This window comes from Mesoplodon densirostris, chromosome 19 (assembly GCF_025265405.1).
Source record: "Mesoplodon densirostris isolate mMesDen1 chromosome 19, mMesDen1 primary haplotype, whole genome shotgun sequence".
Classification (NCBI taxonomy): domain Eukaryota; kingdom Metazoa; phylum Chordata; class Mammalia; order Artiodactyla; family Ziphiidae; genus Mesoplodon; species Mesoplodon densirostris.
This window is the reverse complement of record NC_082679.1, coordinates 52,123,592-52,146,998: the sequence shown is the minus strand read 5'-3', so window position 1 is coordinate 52,146,998 and position 23,407 is coordinate 52,123,592. Positions and strand designations below refer to the sequence as shown.

At 37.8% G+C, this 23,407-nt stretch overlaps 1 protein-coding gene across 1 annotated transcript in view; it reads right to left on the bottom strand.

The window, feature by feature from the left end:
- HYDIN (HYDIN axonemal central pair apparatus protein) overlaps positions 1-23,407 on the bottom strand; it is a 445,256-nt gene that overhangs the window by 286,793 nt on the left and 135,056 nt on the right. Inside the window, exons 9-10 of the mRNA XM_060083501.1 lie at positions 11,742-11,943; positions 4,354-4,537 (exon numbers count right to left, since the gene is read on the bottom strand). Coding sequence (XP_059939484.1) covers positions 4,354-4,537; positions 11,742-11,943 — 386 coding nt within the window. The remainder of the gene's footprint in view (positions 1-4,353; positions 4,538-11,741; positions 11,944-23,407) is intronic.

Sequence of the window (23,407 nt, the reverse complement as noted above, 5' to 3'; positions counted from 1 at the left end):
AAACTAGAAATCAATCACAGGAAGAAAAATGGGTAAAACACAAACACATGGAGACTAAACAAAATGCTACTAAAAATCAATGGATCAATGAAGAAATCAAAAAGGAAAGCAAAAATACACCAAAATGAATGACAATAAAAGCACAACTTTCCAAAATCTATGGGACACAGCAAAAGCAGTTCTAAAAGGGACATTTACAGTGATACAGTCCAACCTCAAGAAACAAAAATTTCAAGTAAACAACATAACCCTCTATCTAAAGGAATCAGAAAAACAACGAAGCCCAAAATCAGCAGAAGAAAGGAAATAATAAATATAAGAGAGGAAGTAAATAAAATAGAGACCAAAAAAAGAAAAAAACCCAATAGAAAAGATCAGTGAAACCAAGATAAATAAAACTGATAAGCCTTTAGCCAGGCTCATTAAGAGAAAAAGAGACAGAACCCAAATAAACAAAATAAGAAATGAAAGAGGAGAAATTACAATTGATATCACAGAAATACAAACAATCATAAGAGAATATTATGAATGGTCATATGCCAACAAATTGGACAACCTAGAAGAAATGGATAAATTCCCAGAAACATACTATCCTCCAAGACTGAATCAGGAAAAAATAAATAATCTGAACATACCAATTACTAGTATTGAAATTGAATCAGTAATCAAAAAACGTCTAAGAGAAAAATGTCCCGGACTGCCCAGCTTCACAGGGGAATTCTACTAAACATATAAAGAAGAGTTAACACTTATCCTTCTCAAACTAATACAAAAAATTGAACAGGAGGGAACACCCCAAAACTCATTCTATGAGTCCATTTCCCTGATACCAAAACCAGACAAAGATACTACCAAAAAAAGAGAAGATTACAGGCCAATATCTCTGATGGATACAGATGCAAAAATCTTCAACAAAATATTAGCAAGCCAAATTCAACAATATATAAAAAGGATCATACATCATGATCAAGTGGGATTTATTCCAGGGATGCAGGGATGGTTCAATATACACAAATCAATTGCTGTGATATGCCACGTTAACAAAACAAATGGTAAAAATCATATGATCGTCTCTCAATAGGTGCAGAAAAAGCATTCAACAAAATTCAATACCCATTCATGATAAAACTCTCAACCAAGTTGGTATAAAGGGAAAATATGCCAACATAATAAAGGCCATTTACAATAAATACACAGCTAATATAATACTCAATGGTGAAAAGCTAAAAGCTATTTCTCTAAAATCAGGAACAAGACAAGGATGCCCACTCTTGACAATTCTATTTAACATAGTATTGGAAGTCCTAGCCACAGCAATCATACAAGAAGAGGAAACAAAAGCAACTAAATTGGAAGGGAAAAAAATGAAACTGTCAGTATTTGTAGATGACATGATACTATATAGAGAGAACCATAAAGTCTCCAACAAAAAACTACTAGAGCTAATAAATGAACTCAGTAATGTTGAAGAATATAAGATTAATATGCAGAAACCTGTAGATTTTCTATACACTAATAATGAACTATTAGAAAGAGAAAGCAAGAAAACAATCCCATTTACAATTGCATTAAAAAGAATAAAATACCTAGGAATAAACTTAACCAAGGAGTTGAAAGACCTGTACTCTGAAAACTATAAGACACTGATGAATGAAATAGATGATGACACAAATAATAATGTGGGAAAGATATCCCACATTCATGGATTGGAAGAATTAATTCTGTTAAAATGTCCATACTACCCAAAACAATCTACAGATTTAATATAATCCCTATCGAAATACCCATGACATTTTTCAAAGAACTAGAATGAGTAAACCTAAAACTTGTATGGGACCACAAAAGACCCCCTAATAGCCAAAGCAATCTTGGGAAAAAAGAACAAAGCTGGAGGTATCAGGCTCCCTGACCTCTGACTATACTACAAAGCTACAGTAATCAAAAGAGTGTGGTACTAGTAGAAAAGCAGACACATAGATCAATTGAACAGAACAGACAGCCCAGAAATAAACCCACACACATATGGTCAATTAATCTATGACAAAGGAGGCAAAAATATACAATGGGGGAAAGACAGTCTCTTCAATAAGCAGTGCTGGGAAAACTGGACAGCTACACGTAAAAGAGTGAAATTAAAAGACTTCCTTACACCATGTAAACTCAAAATGAATTAGAGACCTAAAGGTAAGACCTGAAACCATAAAACTCCTAGAAGAGAACATAGGGAGAACACTCTTTGACATAAATCATAGCAATATTTTTTAAAATCTGTCTCCTAAGGCAAAAGAAATAAAAGCAAAAAATAAACAAATGGGACCTAATGAAACTTAAAAGCTTTTACATAGCAAAGGAAACCATCAACAAAATGAAGAGACAACCTATTGAATGAAGAAAACATTTGCAAATGGCATGACAAATAAGGAGTTAATATCCAAAATATATAAACAACTCATAGAACTCAATATCAAAAAAACCAAACAATCTGATTAAAAATGGGCAGAAGGGGCTTCCCTGGTGACGCAGTGGTTGAGAGTCCACCTGCCGATTCAGGGGACATGGGTTTGTGCCCCGGTCCAGGAAGATCCCACATGCCACGGAGCAGCTAGGCCAGTGAGCCGTGGCCGCTGGGCCTGCATGTCTGGAGCCTGTGCTCCACAACGGGAGAGGCCACAACAGTGAGAGGCCCGCGTATCACACACACACACACACAAAAATGGGCAGAAGACCTGAACAGACATTTTTCCAAGGAAGATATACAGATGGCTAACAGGCACATGAAAAGATACTCATCATCACTAATTATTAGAGAAATGCAAATCAAAAAATAAAGAAACAATGAGATATCACCTCATACCTGTCAGAATGGCTATCATCACAAAGCCTACATATTACAAATGTTAGAGAGGATGTGGAGAAAAGGAAACCCTTGTACATTATTGGTGGAAATATAAACTGAAGCTGCCACTATGGAAAACAGTATGGAGGTTCCTCAGAACACTAAAAATAGAACTACTGTATGATCCAGCAATTCCACTCCTGGGTACATAATCCGAAAAAAAGGAAAACACTAATTCGAAAAGATACTTGCACCTCAATATTCAAAGCAGCATTATTTACAATAGTCAAGATATGGAAGCAACCTAAATGTCCATCAATAGATGAACAGATAAAGAAGATGTGATACACACACAGACACACACACACACACATTGAGATATTACTTTGCCATAAAAAAGAATGAAATTCAGCCATGTGCAACAAGTGTATGGACCTAAAGAGCATTATGCTTAGTGGAATAGGTCAGATGGAGAAAGACAAATACTATCTGTTATCATCTAAAAGGTAAAACAAACAAATGTAAACAGCAAAACAGACTCATAGATATAGAAAACAAACTAGTGTATACCAATGGGCAGAGAAAAGGGGGAGAGGCAAGATAGGGTTATGAAATTAAGAGATACAAACTACTATGTATAAAAAAGATAAGCAACAAGGATATATTGTATAGCACAGGGGATAATAGTCATTATTTTGTAATAACTTTAAACGGAGTATAATCTATAAAAATATCAAATCACTATGTTGTACACCTAAAAAAAAACGTTTCGTCTGTGGAATCAGACAGATCCTGTTCTAACTCTGGCTCAGCTCTCACTAGACAGACATTGAGGTCAAGGACTATGTCTGTTTTGTTCATCGATGCCTGGTACATACGCAGTGCCTGGTACAGAACATGCACTCAATAAGTATTTATTGAGTGAATTAAGGACAAAGCAGTTTTCAACCGAGTGATTTCGCCCACCAGAGGACATCTGACATCTGGACAGAGTTTGGGTTGTCACGAATAGCATCTGATGGGTAAAAGTCAGGGCTGCTATTAAATATGCTACAATGTACAGGACAAAGAATTATCCAGCCCCAAATGTCAATAGCGCAGAGGTTGAGAAACCCTGCTCTAGAGTGAGGCTAATCAGGGATAAATTTCTAACTACTGACACTAATCGTTTGGGCTCGAGTAAGTTATCAAATTTCTCTAAGTCTTAAATTCCTCATCTGTAGAATGGGGGACTGATTACAACTGATAATGTATATACAAACAAGATAAAGTATGTAATATATATGAAGTGTTTAACAGTGACTGGTACATATAAAGTGTGACCTATAAATGTAACCTCTGAGTGTTCTTACTATTAATCTTCATTCGCTGTCTCATAACGACGATGAGGCTCCTCAGATGGAATCTTTATGCTCTTGGAACTCACCATGTCAATCTCAGAGTGAGTAATCCCATCAAATTAAGCCCTGCATCCCCACTACATTTACTGTAAGGTCAGACTGTATTTATGTGCTTACCAGAGGCTCAACACTGAAAATGTTATTCAAGAAGAGCATGCTATCTGCCTGAACCAGCTTTCTCTGGTTCTCAAAGGTGCGAGACAGAATGGAAAGACGCTGTTGGAGTGAAGGATCAATAATGCACTCCTCAAGAAACCCATCGGTCTCATTCTTTTCCTCTTTGATAAGATCATCACAGACCCTAAAAAAAAGCAAGAAACATGAGATTCATTTTGATACTCCCATGAAGAACATTGTAAAGGGCTCCCCACCAGCCCATCCTCTTGGGAACAGTCTCACCCATGACCTTGGGGTGGTCCTTCCTTGCCCTGAATCTATAATATACCAGCTGAGTGACCTTGTACTTTAACCTCTCAAGAACCTCAGCTCGCTTCCTTCAAGAAGTGCTCCCAGGCTTCCTGTCCTACTCAATGCACATTTGCTTACTCCTGAGCCCTTAGTATATTTGGACAAATATTTTCTTTTAGGTAATTGTGTTTTCCAGGCTGCTTTTTCAATATTTAACATATACCCTGCCTCTCACACTTTAAGTGCAATTTCATTTCTTCTACACTTGCTTAGCTTGAACTCCTTCCTAGCTGTTATTACCTAGAGAACAGAATCTGGAGCCAGCAAGGCCTAGAGCTTTTTCTTTTTTTTTTAAGAATACGCTTTGATGAGGTTTTTTTAAAATTTTTTTAATTTATTTATGGCTGTGTTGGCTCTTTGTTTCTGTGCGAGGGCTTTCTCTAGTTGCGGCAAGTGGGGGCCACTCCTCATCGCAGTGCGCAGGCCTCTCACTATCGTGGCCTCTCTTGTTGCGGAGCACAGGCTCCAGACGCGCAGGCTCAGTAATTGTGGCTCACAGGGCTAGTCGCTCCACGGCATGTGGGATCTTCCCAGACCAGGGCTCGAACCTGTGTCCCCTGCATTGGCAGGCAGACTCTCAACCACTGCACCACCAGGGAAGCCCCTAGAGCTTTTTTTATTTTTGTTTTTTAATTAATTTATTTATTTTTGGCTGTATTGGGTCTTTGTTGCTGGGCGCGGGCTTTCTCTAGCTGCAGCGAGCGGGGGCTACTCTTTGTCACAGTGTGCGGGCTTCTCATTGCGGTGGCATCTCTTGTTCTGGAGCATGGGTTCTAGGTGCACGGGCTTCAGTAGTTGTGGCGCACGGGCTTCAGTAGTTGTGGCACGCGGGCTCAGGAGTTGTGGCTCGCAGGCTGTAGAGCGCAGGCTCAGTAGTTGTGGCACACGGGCTTAGCTGCTCCGCAGCATGTGGGATCTTCCTGGACCAGGGCTCAAACCAGTGTCCCCTGCATTGGCAGGTGGATCCTTAACCACTGCGCCACCAGGGAAGTCCCAATGCCTAGGTTTTGGTACTGACTGTACTATCTATTTACTCACTCTGTGACTTCAGGAGTTACTTAAATCCTCTAAGCCTCAGTGCCTTCATCAATAAAATGGAAAGAACAGGAGCTCCTCCATCATAAAGATATGTTGAGAATTAAATGTGATCAAGGACCTGGTGTAGTTCCTGGGACAAAGCAATTGTTCAATAAATGCCAGTTTTCTCCCTGTATCAACCGCAGGCAATTACCAAGCTGTCAAGCTTATAAAATGCTCAGACTACACCTGGAGACACGTCCTTTTTTCTCTCTCTTTCTAGATCTTCATATCCCTTGTGATAAGTCAGAAAAGCAGCCTTCCCGACATTCTACTTATTACTCAGGCTATGCTCACATTACTCCTGGTGTCTGTTACTTCACCTGAACTTTGAAGACTGAATTTCATCTCCTCCCAGGATACATGACCATTTTCCCAGCATTTTACTGGTATTACCAGCGGTGAGAGATAAATTATTTAGTAATGTGAGTACTGACTGAGAGGCTAGGGTCACTGAATTCCAGTCCCAGCTCTAACTATTTTCTAAATGACTTCACACAAACCACATGCTCAGCAGTGTCAAATAACTCTTTTTAAAATAACTTTAGTGTTCAGGATCCTTTGGTCACATAGCATAAAGAAGTCCAAGAAATAGGTTCAGTATGTTCTGGTCCCAAGGAAGAAAGCATTCTGTGCTCCCTTTTTATTGCTAGATGGGAAGCAGTGTACAAGGTAACCAGAGCAGCTGTCCTTTTATATTGCTGGGCAGGGCAGGGCAAATTAAAGACAGCTCAGTCCACAGAAAGAAAAGAAAGGAAACCATGTATTCCTGCAAGTGGAATTTATTGATATCTATTCCTTAGGAATAAATTCTCAAAAAAAAATCATGGATGTAAATAAAGAGCAACAAAGAGGTTCATCAAAGTTCTAGCAATAATACTAAAAAAAGTGGGTAAATTTGATGTAACGGATTGAAGTATTGGTTAAATAAATAATGGGAGTCATATACATTATATTTACTTAGGGGGGTTAATGGAAATGGGGTGTGGGGATAAAATGCTTTATGTGGACCAAGGATGATAATGCTCTATGAATTGAGGAGTATGATTAACTCAGCCCTTACACCAGAAAACAAAAGAGGACAAAACAAAAATTCCCAAATGATGCTCTTCTCCCAGGCTGTTGGGGCTCTTGAATCAGTGACAGCTGTATAATGCACGGGGAGGCGGGGGGGACACCAGATGTCATCCTCTTTGCCCTCTATGCAGAATTAGAGCCACGGCTGAGAGTCTAAGAAGGGAACGTGCAATACCACCTTAAGCTGGGCTGACTCCAACAAGGACTTCTATATACCTCAGGCTATTGTTTTGCTATCTTGTTGTGCTGATACTCATGGTCTCTTACACTCAGAGGTGATTCTGTTTTACAGACCAAGAGACCTCTCACCAGAGAGTGTAATATCACATCAACCTTCTCTTTCAGTAAAACCATGGATTTAACCCATTTTGCAAATGGTCTGCTAGCCCGAATACCCATCACCTTCAGGAATCAACTACAGTCCAGCTAATGGACTATACTCAATGGGGAACACTTGTGTCTCAAGTACAGTAGCATTGAACTAGTACTGCCCCTCATCTTGAGGTCCTAGAGACCTGCACCCTGCTCCTTTACAACACCCCCAAGAGGTGATAACTGGATGCTGAGGAGATTAAAAACTAAGAACCTTGGCCATCATCGTTGGCAGAAATACTCCCATGTCCAAACCTGGCAAGGAAAGGATGGAGCCATCCACCTTCAGATGGACTGTGTGACCCTGGACACACAGCAACTCTGTGATGCCTGTTATAAAAGGAGGCCTAGAGGTCCTCTTCCTGTTTATCAGGTACCACTCAAGTCTTCAGATTCTTTTATGATTAGGAAAGGGAAGGGCTCCCCAACCACAACTGAGATTAAGTTGGAGCCTGGGTGGCAGGCTCAAAGCTCAAATAAAACTGATTTATTTAGAGAAAAATGTCATTTCCAACACTGGAATGTTCTGGAACACATCCATGCTGATCACTTTGTGGGGGGGGCTCCATTGAGGATTCTACAGTTCTTGCACAGAGCAGATCTAGAATTAGAGCAGTTGCTATTGAGACAATGGCCATGACCTTGATGGAGAAATAGGGAGCAGAAATCCTCAAATGCCCATGCCGAGTCTCTGAATATTATATAAACTGTGATGAAAATGAGGATGAAAGAATCTTGTAGGATGTTTTATAAACCCTCAGGCCAAGACAGAAGAAGTAAGGAGGAAAGAATTCAGCACCAGTTTTTGAAGAGATTAATTTCTGCAACTCCCAGAAAAGTATCAGGAGAGACCTAAAAGATAAGTTTTAAAGGTTCTTATATCTGATTCCTAAGAGAGACCTAGAAGATAATTTTTAAAGGTTCTTATATCTGATTCCTAAGGTTTAAAAAAAATTGAAAAAAATTTTAAGCCCAGAACTTCTTCCTAGGGGAAGTAACATCTTCATTGTCAGAGTCTGGAGCCTGAGATTAGCCCGAGGTCCCCAAATCTGGACATGTGTCCTAAGGTTTGTACCAACGTGTTTTGGTAGGCAGAGAGGAAGTCATCCTTCCTAGAATGGAAATTATAAACTGCCAGAAAGGAATAGGGCTCAGTAGGGCTGAAATTCCCCCACTGGGAGAAGAGACGTCCAAGTCTTTGCTCAGGAACATCATTAAGAGGCTGGAGAACAAGAAACCATGATGGCTGGAATAGGGTCTTGAGGACATCCATAATACTAAAGCAATTAGAATTCTTGAAACCACCATGGAGCAACCCCTGTAGCTGAATGCCTTGGGATGAGTTTTAAGCCATGTTATAACTGGAAAGCAGTGGGCAGGCTCTTGAGTCTCACTTAAAAATATACACTGAACTTTTAAAATCTTAGGTCATTTGGGTGCTGCAAAGGGAAACTTTAATCTCTCAAAGTATACATGAGCCCATTTAGATCATCTCTGTTCCAAGTTCAGGACAAATGTGGACCTTTTGTTCTACACGTTAACTACAGAGGCTGCTGAAGGAAGAGGAGAAAAGGAAGAGGTTGCTCACCATTAGGAGCAGGAGAGTCAAACATTAAAAAGATTATTCCAGGGGGTCTTCCCTGGTGGCGCAGTGGTTGAGAGTCCGCCTGCCAATGCAGGGGACACAGGTTCGTGCCCCGGTCCGGGAAGATCCCACATGCCATGGAGCGGCTGGGCCTGTGAGCCATGGCCGCTGAGCCTGCGCGTCCGGATCCTGTGCTCCGCAACGGGAGAGGCCACAGCAGTGAGAGGCCCACGTACCACACACACACAAAAAGATTATTCCAGGGATTCCTGCACTGGCCTTGCTGGGGAGCTCAAGAGAGAGTTTATACCATTAGCTAAAGAGCTCACTGCTGCTTCTCAGTGATGAGCAAAACTCTGCCCACAAGAAAGCTATCCAAGAACATTCTGCTTTATCTGCCACTGATGTGAGCCTAAGAGACAACCTAAGGGTTTGTGACAGGGAGGAGGAGAGGGCCTCCACCCACAGCAAGAGCACAGCCACCCACCAAAGGGGCAGCTATCCAAAGACAGGAACCAAATGTTCAGTAAAGAGCAAACCTCTTTCTTTGCTTTACTTTCTGAAAGGATGGGCGTTTCATGGCTGGTTACATCCAGGACAAGAATCCATGGCTAATAATATGAAACTTGTGGCACGCTTGGGAATGTACCAAGAAACAAGAGAGGCACGGGAGAGAAGACACACCTGGTCAAATAAGAGATTAGGCATCTGGCCCTAAGAGAGGGGTAGGGAGAGGGGTGGGACAGAATATTCAATAGACTCTTCACTTAGATCAACCAATCCAGTTTGCAGAAACATGAGTTATGTCACTGTGTGTCACCCACACACAGCAAGGTATTCTTTTTTTTTTTTTTTTTAAATTTATTTATTTATTTATTTATCTTTGCTGTGTTGGGTCTTCGTTTCTGTGTGAGGGCTTTCTGTAGTTGCAGTGAGCAGGGGCCACTCTTCATTGCAGTGCGCTGGCCTCTCACTATCGCGGCCTCTCTTGTTGCGGAGCACAGGCTCCAATTGCGCAGGCTCAGTAGTTGTGGCTCACGGGCCCAGTTGCTCCGCGGCATGTGGGATCTTCCCAGACCAGGGCTCGAACCCATGTCCCCTGCATTGGCAGGCAGATTCTCAACCACTGCACCACCAGGGAAGCCCAAGGTATTCTTTTTAGCCATCTGAAGTCACTCTTCAACTTCATTGTTTAAGGGAGAGGCATGATCCAAGATGATAAAATTGGGCTTCCAATTATGGTTATGAAAGTACTCTTCAATATTGTTCCCTTGCTACAAAAAAAACTGCTAGGGGAACTAATAGAAAGAGCAAGAGAGACAGTGAAAGAAAGACAATGCAAGAGAAAAGGAAGAATAAGACTCAAGGATAATATCAGAGATAGAGCCATGAGTGTTGGAGAAGGTGAAGTGGGGGGGGGCGAAAGCCCACCCACGTGTGTTTGAAATTATATTCTCTATACCTTAAGCATTTCTGATAGCAACTGGTTTGAATTTTTCCTGAGTTTCACTGTTGAAATTAACTTCCATAAATACTTTTTGGACATAGGCATGGCATCAATCACGTGCTATACATTTGGTCAAACACAAAGACATAGTTGAAATTAAAGCTGGCTTTCCCTCTGATAGTATATACTCATTCTCCCCAATAGATTATGCCCACAGCACAAGTAGGATATTGAAACACTACTTTTATTGCTGTTTCTTTATTTGTACCTGCTTTCCTATCTTATCTTTAAACATGCCTGGACCATTCTGATTGTTGGTACATACGTGTCAGCTGAAGAATCAGGACAGATGAAACCATGGATGAGTAGTCTCCTCTTGCCTTTTTAAACTACTGGTATCTATACCATGAGGCAAAATGAAGTTTTTAGGCAGGAAAGGCTTTTCTTTTATTACTTTTTAAAGATGGCACAGTGGCAATCTGGTGATTAAAGCTCATTGTCTGAATGATAAAGCTTCTGGTCCACTGTGTCCTATCACTGTCACAGCTCCTTCTGATTCAATTAGGGACAGCACACTGGGGGATTTCTGCCTGGTTTCCCTAGACCTAAGACTTTTATTTTTATCACATACTAACTTGGTTTTAAACAAAGCTTTGAAGTTTCCCAGGGCTAATCTTTAATGAAAATGGAGAGACAAATAAAAAAGGCTGAAATAAATTCCAATGAAAGCAGCAAAAGAGCTAATTCAGGGAGGATGGAAGGAGATAAAATTGCAAATGGAATTAAAGGAATCAAGGATAGATTCAGTAAAAAGAAATATTCAAAATTTAACAGTGATGAGATTAATTAAAACAGTTTGGTTTTCCATTTTATTAGTTTTCTCCACTGCCTGAAGTATCATTTTAAAAAGCAGTAGATTAAAGATACCAACAAGAAATCACTATTAAATTATATGGTTAGCAGGGATTGCAAATGCTACTAAAACGGAAAATATAAAAGCCATTATATCTAAGCCCTCTTTTCCCCCATTCTTCATATTTTCTGAAAGTACCTTTTCACTGAAGGAAAAAAAAAAAAAAAAAAGGCCACATTGATCCCAATCCAAAAGAGATTATTTTTAGAAACCCTATGAAAAGTGATCGATCTAGTTAGGGTTATGAAAAGAAATAAAGACACGTAGATTAGTTTTGAGAGAATAGTGAAGAATGATGTATTTGGTCTTTAAAATCCAGGAGTTTAGCTACTGGTCAATTATAACTGGGATAAGATTAACTGAGGATGGACAAGGCTGTGTTCCACACAGCTCAGCTCCAGTTCTTTAAATGAAAAACGAGCATTGTACACTGGACCCAGGTTATAATAAATTGGACACTGAGTGAGTTAGAAACTTACCACAGAAGTCACAGAATTTTCATAACTAAGTTTCATGTTCCCCCAAATTATATAGATAGCGTATAGATAGTGATTTTTCTTACAAACCTATACTTTTCTTGGTCTTCTTCTTCCTGGGTAGCAAATATCTTCCATTGGAAATGGGCAATGATGTTACTGCGGTTGTGAATAGTTAGAGTTCGCTGATTGGCCAGAGATAGGTAAGTTTTCTCAAGGATCAAGGAATTCTTGTCCAGCCTTATATTCACATCTATAGCAGCTCCATACAGAGATATAAACACTTTTTCACCTAGAAATTAACAAAGTATAAATACACTTTGAGATTTATTCTAGAACTATGCTACTAGGATATTTTTCCCCCAAGGTGACATTAGGGAATATAGCACAAGCATTAGACATTTCATACTACCCCCCCACCTCCCCGCATCAGTTAGAGATCAGACATGATCAGAAACCTGAAATGTTATGTTTGGTACAGTTATAGAGAATAACTATCTTGCTTGGTTATTGTAAAAAATGCATAAAATATGAATTGTTGTGGTGAGTGCTACCAGTCTCTTTCTTCTTTGTAGTAGTTTAAAATCCGACAACCTGACCATGAGGGCACCTGAGTTGTAGAATTATAACCATTAGCCTCATCTTTATTGCAAGCATGAACTGGATTTCTTAAATTAACTGCACCCAGTACATCTGGGAAGAGCTGCTCAGCATGAGAGGATCTAAGTCCAAACAAAGGGGATCAGGAAGGAAGCATTAATAACTTCATTAATAGAAAACCGAATATTTAAAAGGAACCACATCCCTAGGGAGGGCGGGAGGGAGACGCTAGAGGGAGGGAATATAGGGATATATGCATAGATATAGCTGATTCACTTTGTTATACAGCAGAAATTACCACAACATTGTAAAACAATTATACTCCAAAAAAGATGTTAAAAAAAATAATAAATGACAGTTTAAACTCAAAGAAAAAAAAAGGGAACCACATTCCTAAAGAACAGCAATTAAAACAAAACAACACTATCTCTGGATAGTGGTTACATAGAAAGAAAAACAGAAAGACAAAAGTTATGTTTAAATTTTTAATTTTTTTAATGTTAAGAACACCTTTATTCAGCATAGTAATTTAAGTCCTTGACTTCATTCAGGATGCACCAATTGCCTTGATTCTAGGTATATAAATGAGGCCCCTGGGACTTCCAAGAAGACACAAAGCTACAAACTATTCTATCTGATCTCTGCAATGTCACAGCAGGTGCTTCAGTCTGACGTCAAAGTAGAAAAAGGAAATACTTAAATATCATCAATGTTCTGTTGATCTGTGCTGCTACCATTTTAATCAGAACCAGAAAGCCTAATCACTTGGACTTTATTTTTTAGCAAATATTTCTGCTATATTCATGACTACATGAACTGAGCACCACTTAGTAAATTGATAACCCTTTACACAGTACAAATGTTTTCTAGGCCCAATCACTTTGAACACAGCAAAATCTTCCCCAAAGTTTAAATAAAAAGTAAGTATCTAGGGGACTTCCCTGGTGGCGCAGTGGTTAAGAATCCACCTGCCAATGCAGAGGACACGGGTTCAAGCCCTGGTCTGGGAAGATCCCTCATGCCACAGAGCAACTAAGCCCATGCACCACAACTACTGAGCCTGAGCTCTAGAGCTTGTGAGCCACAACTACTGAGCCCACGTGCCACAACTACTGAAGCCCGCATGCCTAGAGCCCGTGCTCCGCAACAAGAGAAGCCACCGCAATGAGAAGCCTGCGCACCACAATGAAGAATAGCCCCGGGGGCCTCCCTGGTGGCGCAGTGGTTGAGAGTCCGCCTGCCGATGCAGGGGATACGGGTTCGTGCCCCGGTCTGGGAGGATCCCGTGTGCCGCGGAGCGGCTGGGCCCGTGAGCCATGGCCGCTGGGCCTGCGCATCCGGAGCCTGCGCATCCGGAGCCTGTGCTCCGCAACGGGGGAGGCCACAGCAGTGAGAGGCCCGCATACCACAAAAAAAAAAAAAAAAAAAAAAAAGAATAGCCCCCGCTTGCCGCAACTAGAGAAAGCCCGTGCCCAGCAACGAAAACCCAATGCAGCCAATAAATAAATAAATAAATATATTTTAAAGTAAGTATCTAGGCATTTTAAATTTTTATTAAAAAATATGTACATGAAGTAAAAACTTTAAGTACTATAAGAGCATATACCATGAAAAGAAAACATCTTCCTCTCCTTCACTCAATCCCAGGCCTGCTTTTTAGAGGTAAGAATTGTTAATATTTTCATGTACTTCCTTCCCAAATAAAGGTATGCACTCTTGTCAACTTTTAAGCTTTTTGATGAGTTAAATTTAACAGTCTGATGAGCGAAAACTTGCTGCTTTAAATTGCATATTCTTAATTACAGATGATGTTAAACATTTTTTCATGTATTAATTGATTTTATACACACACACACACGTGTGTGTGTTATATCCTTCTTTGATCATTCATCAAAGAAGCTATCATTCTTGTGGGGTCAAGAGAGATAGAAATCAAAGCCCTAAGCCTGACAACCAAAGGGGGAGGTTAAGGCAAAAAAAAGGATGTCCCCACAATAAGCTGCTCCTCAAAGGACTGTGCCCTCAAAATGAGGGTAAATGGGAAGTAGACTAGCCCTAGTTCAGAGTTAAATATTATGCTGGCATTACCTAAGTCTTTCAGAGAACTTTGAGCCTTGAATTTGGTGGTCATGGACTAGTTTTGCCTTCAGAAACCTGGAAAAAGGAACCCACTTCTCTTTGGAGTAAGGTACCTGCACCCAAAGTTTCAAATTGTTCAACATTTTTTTTTAAAAAGCCAAACATAATCAGGCATGCAAAGAAACAAAACTCCGTATGTTAGAGCCTGCATATACAAGAAAAACAGAAGTAGACCCACAAAGAATCAGATACTAGAACCAACTATGCTTAGTAGTTTAAAGAAACAAAGGATGAACCTGAAGCTCTATCCAAGGAATAGGAAATTTTAAAAAGATCTAGAAAATCTGAAAAAGAGCTACACTCTAGGCTCTAATAGAAATAAAATAAAACAACTGAAATTTTTTAAAACTCTAAGAATATACTCAATAAGATGTTATCAATTTTCTTAAAAAATAGTGAAATGGCTCAGAAAATACAAAAGGCAATATGAAGAATTAAAAAATAAATGGAAATGCAAAATGAATGGGTAAAAGATGAGGCAGATTAAGTGAGAAGGTGTAGAAGTGTTTAACTGAAAGCTCAGAAGAAAAGGAAAGAGATAATGAAGCAAAGACAGTATTTCAAGAGATGATGGTTAAGAGTTTTCCAGGATTGATTAACGACATCAGTTTACAATTCAAAAAGTGCAATGAACATCAACTGGGATAAATTAAAAGAAATTCATACATAAATATATTGCAGTGAAACTAAAGAAAATCAAAGACAAAGAGAAAATACTAAAAGCAGCCAAAGGGAAAAAGATTATCTTCAGAGGACCCATGGTTAGGATTACAGCTAACTTTTCAACTGAAATAATGGAAACTAAAAAAACAATAGGATGGCTTCTTCAAAATGATGAAGGGGAAAACAATGCCAACTAAGAATTCTATAGTTTTTCAGCATTTTTTTGGTCTACAAATGTCTTTGTTTTTGTCTTCACTTTTAAAGGATATTTTCAATGGGTAAAGCATTCTGAATTAGTCTTTTTTCTTTTCAGCACTTGCATAATGCCATTTTACTATCATCTGGCTTCCATAATTTCAGCTGAAAAGTTTTCCATCAGTATTATTAGTGTCCCTTTTAAGGTAATGTGTCTTTCTTTCTCTAGCTACTTTTATGATATTCCCTTTGCTTTGGTTTTCAGCAGTATTTGTATCACTAAGGGTTTGCTGAGCTTTGTTTAATTAAATGGATTTGTTAATTGATGGATTTGTTAATCCATTAAACCATGGATTAATGTCATTCATCATTTTTGGAAAATTCTCAGCCATTATCTCTTAAATATCTTTTTACCCCATTCTTTACCCTACTTCTAAGACTCAAATTAAATGTATGTTGACCTTTTGACTGTGTCCTACATGGCTTTTTCTGTTTTGTTTCTCCCTACCACATCTCACTCCCATTCTTTGTTTCTCTCTGTGCTTCAGTTTGGGTATTTCCTGTTGACCTGTCTTCAGGTTCACTAATCCTGTCTTCTGCTCTGTCTATTCTACTGGTAAACTAACATGATTATTTTTTAATTTCCAATATGTATTTTCAGTATAACATTGTTATCAAAACCTGACAAAGATAAAATAACTAGGCCAAGATATAGGCCGATTACACTTACAGATATTAATGTAAAATCCTAAATAAAAAATTAGCAATCATAATTCATGAGCACATTAAAAGAATGAGACTTCACAATCAAGTGGACATTATTTCAGGAGTGTGAAGATGGCTCACTATTAGAAACCCTACTGATATAGAATATATCTAAGATGAAAAATTATATGATCTTCTCCATTGATGCTGAAAAGGAATTTGACAAAATTCAAAATATATTTTTTATTTAAAAACTCAATAAAATAGGAACTGATAGAATTAAAATATAGTATAAGTAATTAAGACAGCATAAAGAGACAGATCAATGGAATAGAATAAAAAGTCAAAAAAGACCCAAATACACATTGGAATTCATTATATTATAAAGGCAGCATCTTGAATCATTGGTGTATTGAGAAACTTTGTTGTTTAAAAAATGGCTGTTGGAACAACTTGGTAACCATATGGAAAAATATACCTCACATTTAACATCAGATAAAGCCAAGTGAATAAAATATTTAAATGTTCAATATGAAACTGCAAAAGTAGAAGAGTACACAGAAAAACTTCTTCACTGCTTTCAGGGGGAAAGTTTTCTAACTGTGGCTCAAAATCCAGATCCCTCCTAAAAAATTAAGAAATTTGATTACATAAAAATGAAAAAAGAAATTCTGCATGGCACAAAAAGTCATAAGCAAAAACAAAAGAAAACTAGGTAAAATACTTAATTCATATCTTAGACAAGGAGACTAAATCACCCTTACATAAATAGCTCTTAGAAATCATTAAGACAATCCAATAGAAGAATGGGATAGAGTTGCAAAAAAAGAAATATAAAGGCCCCCTATATGTATTAAAAGATGCTCAATTTGAGCATCAACTCATAATAAAAGAAACACAACTAAAGATGTATTTATATACCGTTTCCCCCCATCAGACTGTAAAACAAAAGTTTTAGATCATAATTTATAGTCAAGACTGTGGGGAGAAGGCACTCTTATACACCCTGTGGGACTGCAAAATGGTACTATTCTTCCCTAGTCCATGGAGTGAATTTGGTGGCACAGATCAAAATATCTATCAAAATTATAAAACTATCCTATGGCCCACTTCTAGGAATTTATCCTATAGATAAGTCAGAACACGATGAAGGGTATTCATTACAGCATTGTTCTTAGTAACAATAGAGTGGAAAAGGCCAGAGCGCTCATCAAGAGAAGGCTGGTTACATAATCTGTGCTACACCTAGAAGCAGAATACTGTGCAGGTGTAAGAAAGTACCCAGTAATATGGAAAGATCCCCAATATATATGATTAAGTGTAAAAAGCAAAGTTTAGAACCATTTACATAGTATGTTATTTTTGTGTAAGGTGGGAAAGTAAGAATATACATTCACGTTTGCATCTATTTGTATAAAAGCACTAGAAAGATATACAAGAAAGCAATAAAATGAAGGAAGGGTCAGGTGAATGAGGTAGGATGGAAATAGCACCTTTCAATATTGCTTTAATTTTTGACCATATGATTACATTACTCATCCAAAACTTTAATGTTAAAAGGACTATAGGGCATCCAGAAAACATGTAAAGGTGCTAGATAGCACTAGTAATGAGAGAAATGAAATAAATAAAAATAGAATAAAATACCATTTCATAACCATCAGATTAACCAATATCAAAGCGTTTGACAATGCTGTTTTGGCAGTATATTGGCAAGCACATAGAAAAACAAGAATTTTCATATACTACTGATGGAAATACAGATTGGTACAACCACTTGACCAATCAATTTAGTATCCAGTAAAGCTCAAGATACATTTGCCTTATAACTCTGCCATTTCACTTCTAGCTCTTTATCCCTAAGGACAATCTCACACAGCTACACAGGACATATACAAAGACACTCACTGCAGCATGGTTTGTAATTGCAAAAAACTAGGAACATCCTAATATTTAATAGGAGAATAGATAAATTACAGTATTTTCACATGCTGGAGTGTGTCGCATTAGTTAAAATGAATCACAGCTATATATCCACGTGTTAAAATCCTTAAAACATAATGCTGAATGAAAAACTCAAGATGGGAAATGGTATATACAGTATAATACCATTTATGTGAAGTTTAAAACTATTCAAGACAATGGTATGTATTGTTTATGGATAAGTAAATATGTAGGAATGGCATTAAAATGCACCCAATACAGCTCCCCTGAGGATTAATACATGGGAGTTAAATCAGGAAAGAATAACAAAGCCACTCCAAATCTATAATCAATTTAATTATCCATAAAATAAAACATCGGAAAGAAACGTATATAGCAAAATGTTGAGATGTGTTAAAATACAATGGCTGTTGATTACCTTATTTCTGTGCCTTTGCACGTATTTGAAATATTTCATTGTTTAAAAAACTAATCAAGGAAAAGGATTCAAGGGCTTACTTATTTCATAAAAATCTAGGGGTCAGAGAGACTAATGTCTTCAATTTGAGTTGCACACTGCAAAACGTTCCTTCCCAGAAATATAACAAGAGCCACTGTCTTCTTTTCAAGAACCATTTAATATTGATTTTTTCACTACGATCTTCCAAAAGTCATCAGGTCACAAAGTGAAGGAAGCAATAACTCTTGTCTTCCCCCATAGCTGTTGAAGAACTTGCTTTTCACACCCACTTTCATGAAGACAATCTTACATAGGGTCCCTCTCCCCGGCTATTTAGACGACTGACAGGATGGAAAGGGTATTATGCCTGCGAAAATGGATGAAGTTGCTGTGCCTCATCATTAGTATTTTCTGTGCCCTTGAAGTGCCAGTTACCACTATAGTTTCTTTTCAGTTTCTGAGGTTGAATTCTGCAGTCCCTGTAGATGAGGTTAGCCACAGTCATTTATTATGTTTTAGTAAAGACACATTTTGTGGAAGGTCTCATTACTTCTTGCAAGTTTTGCTACTATCAGTCAAGCAAAAACAAATATGAACAAAACTAATTTTACCCAGAAAATGTGAAGCTAGTTATATACACAATACATTTCATACTGTGGTTTCAGTTATTTTCAGACAACGGAGGACACAGTAAATAAAATATATGAGTAGAGCCATAGATTCTCTAGGGAACTAGCAAGTTGATGCAAAGAGTGTTTCTCATCTCCCGGTCACAGCAGGGTCAAATTCACCACTCAAGTGAATTGCTAAATCAAACTTCTTTGGAAGTGCTCCTTCTCTAAAGGGTTCAGGAAACAAATTAAGCAACTTGACTGGGCTTAGCCAGCACACCAGTGGCAATGCCAAAATCGGTATTCTTAATCTGCACAGAAAGCAGTTTAGGATTATAGAAAGCATGCTGGCCTCAGAGGGGGCCAAAGACCTGTACTTCGGTGTATAGTCATTTAAACCTCTGGGCCTCAGTTAAGCTGTGACAAAGCGAGGGAGAGGCATGGACATATATACACTACCAAACGTAGGGTGGATAGATAGTGGGAGGCAGCCAGATCAGCTCGGTGCTTTGTGACCGCCTGGAGGGGTGGGAGGGAGGGAGATGCATGAGGGAAGGGATGTGGGAACAGATGTATATGTGTGACTGATTCACTTTGTTATAAAGCAGAAACTAATAAAAAAAATTTTTTTAATAAATAATAAATAAATAAAAATTTCTCAACTTAAAAAAAAAATGAAGGGAGTTACAGAGATGGGCTCTAATGTCCCTTTAAGTACTAACACCTAATAATTTGAGAGTCTTCACTTGTTATGTAATTTTCGAAAACATTCCACCTCCCTAAACAATCTCTGACCATCAGTATATCCTAACTTCTGCCATTCCCTATCCTAAACTGTTGAATAACAGACAAAGAAAAGAAAACTAGGTCAAGGAATATTTGCATTGGCTCTAAAGCCATTTAAAAAACATTTGGGTCTTTTACGACAACTATGTTTTCCTAGCTTTTGTAATTATAATGGTACATGTTTGTAATTCATTGTAATAATTGCACAATCGACACAAAGCTCATACAAGTAAATTTGCATGGGTATATTCAGATACATATTACTTAACAGTTTCATCTGCAAGATATCATATCATGCTCAATTACTATATTATATTTTGGTACTTGTTTATTAGCCTTTAGGAGGAAAAAAAGAATTTCTTCACAGTTTATTAGAGTAAAATATATAATTGACCATAAAGCTGCTCTGTGAAGTACTAATATTATGATTGCTTGTATATTTAATAATAATACATCATCACACCTTTGGGGAAAAGAGCCTATTTGCCAACTTCTGGTCCCTGAATTGAAATATCTGCCCTTCAGTAAGAGACCTAATACTTAAAAAAAAATACTGAATAAGTACATTAGCTCTATTTCCTAATTATACCAGTAGTTAATGTCACCTCTAAGTGACAGCAACTTCACCTGGTATTAAAGAAAAAACACTGCTATGCTCCTACTTCTAGTGCTCATTCAAGTAACTGAAATTTCAGTAAGAATGTCTTTTTTTAAAGCCTATTCTAAATACTAATTTTTCCTTGAACTCTTAGATTATATAAAGTTCCTCAATACCCGGTTGAAAAGTGTAAAACTTAAGCAACGAACCATTTATTATCTCCAATATTTTCACCTCTCAGTTTTAATGAAATGATAGAACTAATTTACTCGTTCTGATTTTGTTTTAGTTTGGTTTTTGTTTTGTTTCACTGTTATCAATGTAGCCTTGAGAAATTGTATTCTTAATCTCTTCTGGACGGATTCGTTTGTAAAAGGTACCAAGTTACTTCAGCTCTTTCTCTGAAAGTTTTAGACTATAATAAAAAGGGAACTAAATCATTCCTGGGGTAAAATCGATTGCTTGAATAAGCTTGATTTTACTACAGAAGGGCATACACAGGAGAAAAGGAGGGGAGAGTTCTGGTTAGGAAAATGCTAATGAGTAAAGTATTAGATATTGGTGAAATTTACACTTGACCTCCTTAATTACTAGAGCTCCGCTTCAAACTCCAGTTGTCAAGAAAGCAAAATCTCCCAGCTGCATTTAATCAAGAAGATATCCAGTGGAGAACCAGCAATGGAAGGGCATAAACACAACTGTTAGAAATGTGATTGAGTACTTCCTGTTGAGGAGTATCAATGTTCCTCCTTCTGGAACATTGAAGAAGTATGAAGAAAAACCGATGCTAAATTTCCCTCCTCAAATCAATTCATACTTCAAACAGCTGCAGAAAGTTCAGTAAGATGCTTATTTAGTGAAATGAGAAGCCAATGGTCAAGGCTGCTTGGAAAAGCTCTGTGATTAACTGGGTTTAGGTAGTCATTAATGTTTTTCACTAATGAAAGGTTATAGGTCCTGGTCATTGATAAGGAACAATAAAGATGAAAGCATATCCTTATCAGCAGTTCATTTCATGTAAGGAAAAATGCTACAAGACAGTTTACCTCTATCTGCAATCTTTAGAAAATGACTTTATTCATAAATCAAATGTGACACCAGCACCTCAGGGTATGGAAATCAACTTTTCCATGCATGATTAAATTTTAATACACAAATACTCATTTCCTTTAGCACAGGACTATAAATGTAAGTATGGGTGTCAATCCAAATATTTCCATAAAAGTAAAATCCAGATTGAGGGCCACTGGGAGAACGTAGCTGCATTTCAAAGTCAACAGATTAAGGGAGTAAAAATGCACATGTAGTAATACGAGAGATTAGGGAGATGATCCACTATAGAGAAAAAAGCACTACACATGAGTTGAGAGTCTGAGCGTGGGTTCTTTATTTTTTTTTTAATTTATTTTTTTGGCTACGTTGGGTCTTTGTTGCCGTGCACGGGCTTTCTCTAGCTGTGGCAAGCAGGGGCTACTCTTCATTGTGGCGTGCGGGCTTCTCATTGCAGTGGCCTCTCTTGTTGCACAGCATGGGCTCTAGGTGTGCGGGCTTCAGTAGTTGTGGCACACCAGCTCTAGAGCGCAGGCTCAGTAGTTGTGGCACACAGGCTTAACTGCTCCACGGCATGTGGGATCTTCCTGAACCAGGGATCAAACCCATAACCCCTGCATTGGCAGGCAGATTCTTAACCACTGTGCCACCAGGGAAGTCCCTGAGCATGGGTTCTAACTGTGCTTCTGACTAGTTATATGAGTCATGGGCAAACCACTTAATTTCTTAGGGCTTCAGTTTTACACATGCAAACAAATCTAAGGACTAGATTATCACTGAAGTCTTCTTTCAAGTTTTGATTCTATTGATCCATGGGCAATCTAAGCCTGTTGGTCTCAAAACTCAACCAAGTAAAATATTTTGACATTATACCCCCAACATATATAAACTTGTTTGTTTATAAATTATACCCATATACTAGAATAGTCACATGTCAATTGTATTAAAAATACAACCAAAAATATTAAAAAAGGATGATGATAATATTTTAAAGATAATTTATTTGATATATTTACCAATTTACCAACAATTAATTATTTCAGTGAGAGCTAAAACATTGACTAACCTTCATTCTTTTTTAAACTCCTGGTTTAAAATGTTGTGATATAATCATCTGAAAAAGGTAATTCTAAGGCCACAAATTTTTCCAATACTTCATTTTAGGGGCTGACGTAAACAAAAAATGATACCTCACAAAGACATGGAGATCCAGATGGAAGAAATATATCACTGACTGTATTAACACTCATATTTTTTTCACTTTCATCCACTAGTAACACTAATAACACAAAGGCCTTTGTTGAAATTCAGCTAATAATTTTCCCATAAAGGTAACAGTTACTTCACAGTCAAACAGAAGATTCAAACTCAAATATATCAGAAATTGAATTCAACATAAAAGGACTGAAGAGTACTACTAAAAGGTAAAGATTCTCAGACTGGATTAAAAAACAACCTGGTGATACTTCCAAGTGTCACACTTTAAATATGAGGACACCGAAAAGTTGAAAGAAAAAGGATGAATAGAATATACTACGTACACACTAATCAAAAGAAAGCTGCTGTACTAAACAAATAACAGATCAAGCAGTCTTTGATGTCAGAAATCTTATAAATGATTGAGAAACATTTCATAATGATAAAATAGTTAATTCAACAGTAAGTTATAACAAACCTAAATGTATATACACCAAGCATCATAGCCTCAAAACATATTAAATGAAAACTGATATCACCAAAAAAGAGAAATAGAAAATTCACAATCATAGTTGTGGATTTTAATGACATCTTCCAATAACTAATAAAATAAGAAGAAAAACATTAGTAGAGATACAGACTGAACAATATGATTATTAACAAACTTGACCTAATCGATATTTGAGGAACTTGTACTCTTTTCAAGTACACAGGGCTCATTTACCAAAATGGAACACATTCTTGGCTATAATGTAAGTCTCAACTATTTTCAAAGATAAAAATCATACAGAATTTGTTTTCTGTCACTAGTGGAACTCAACTGGAAATC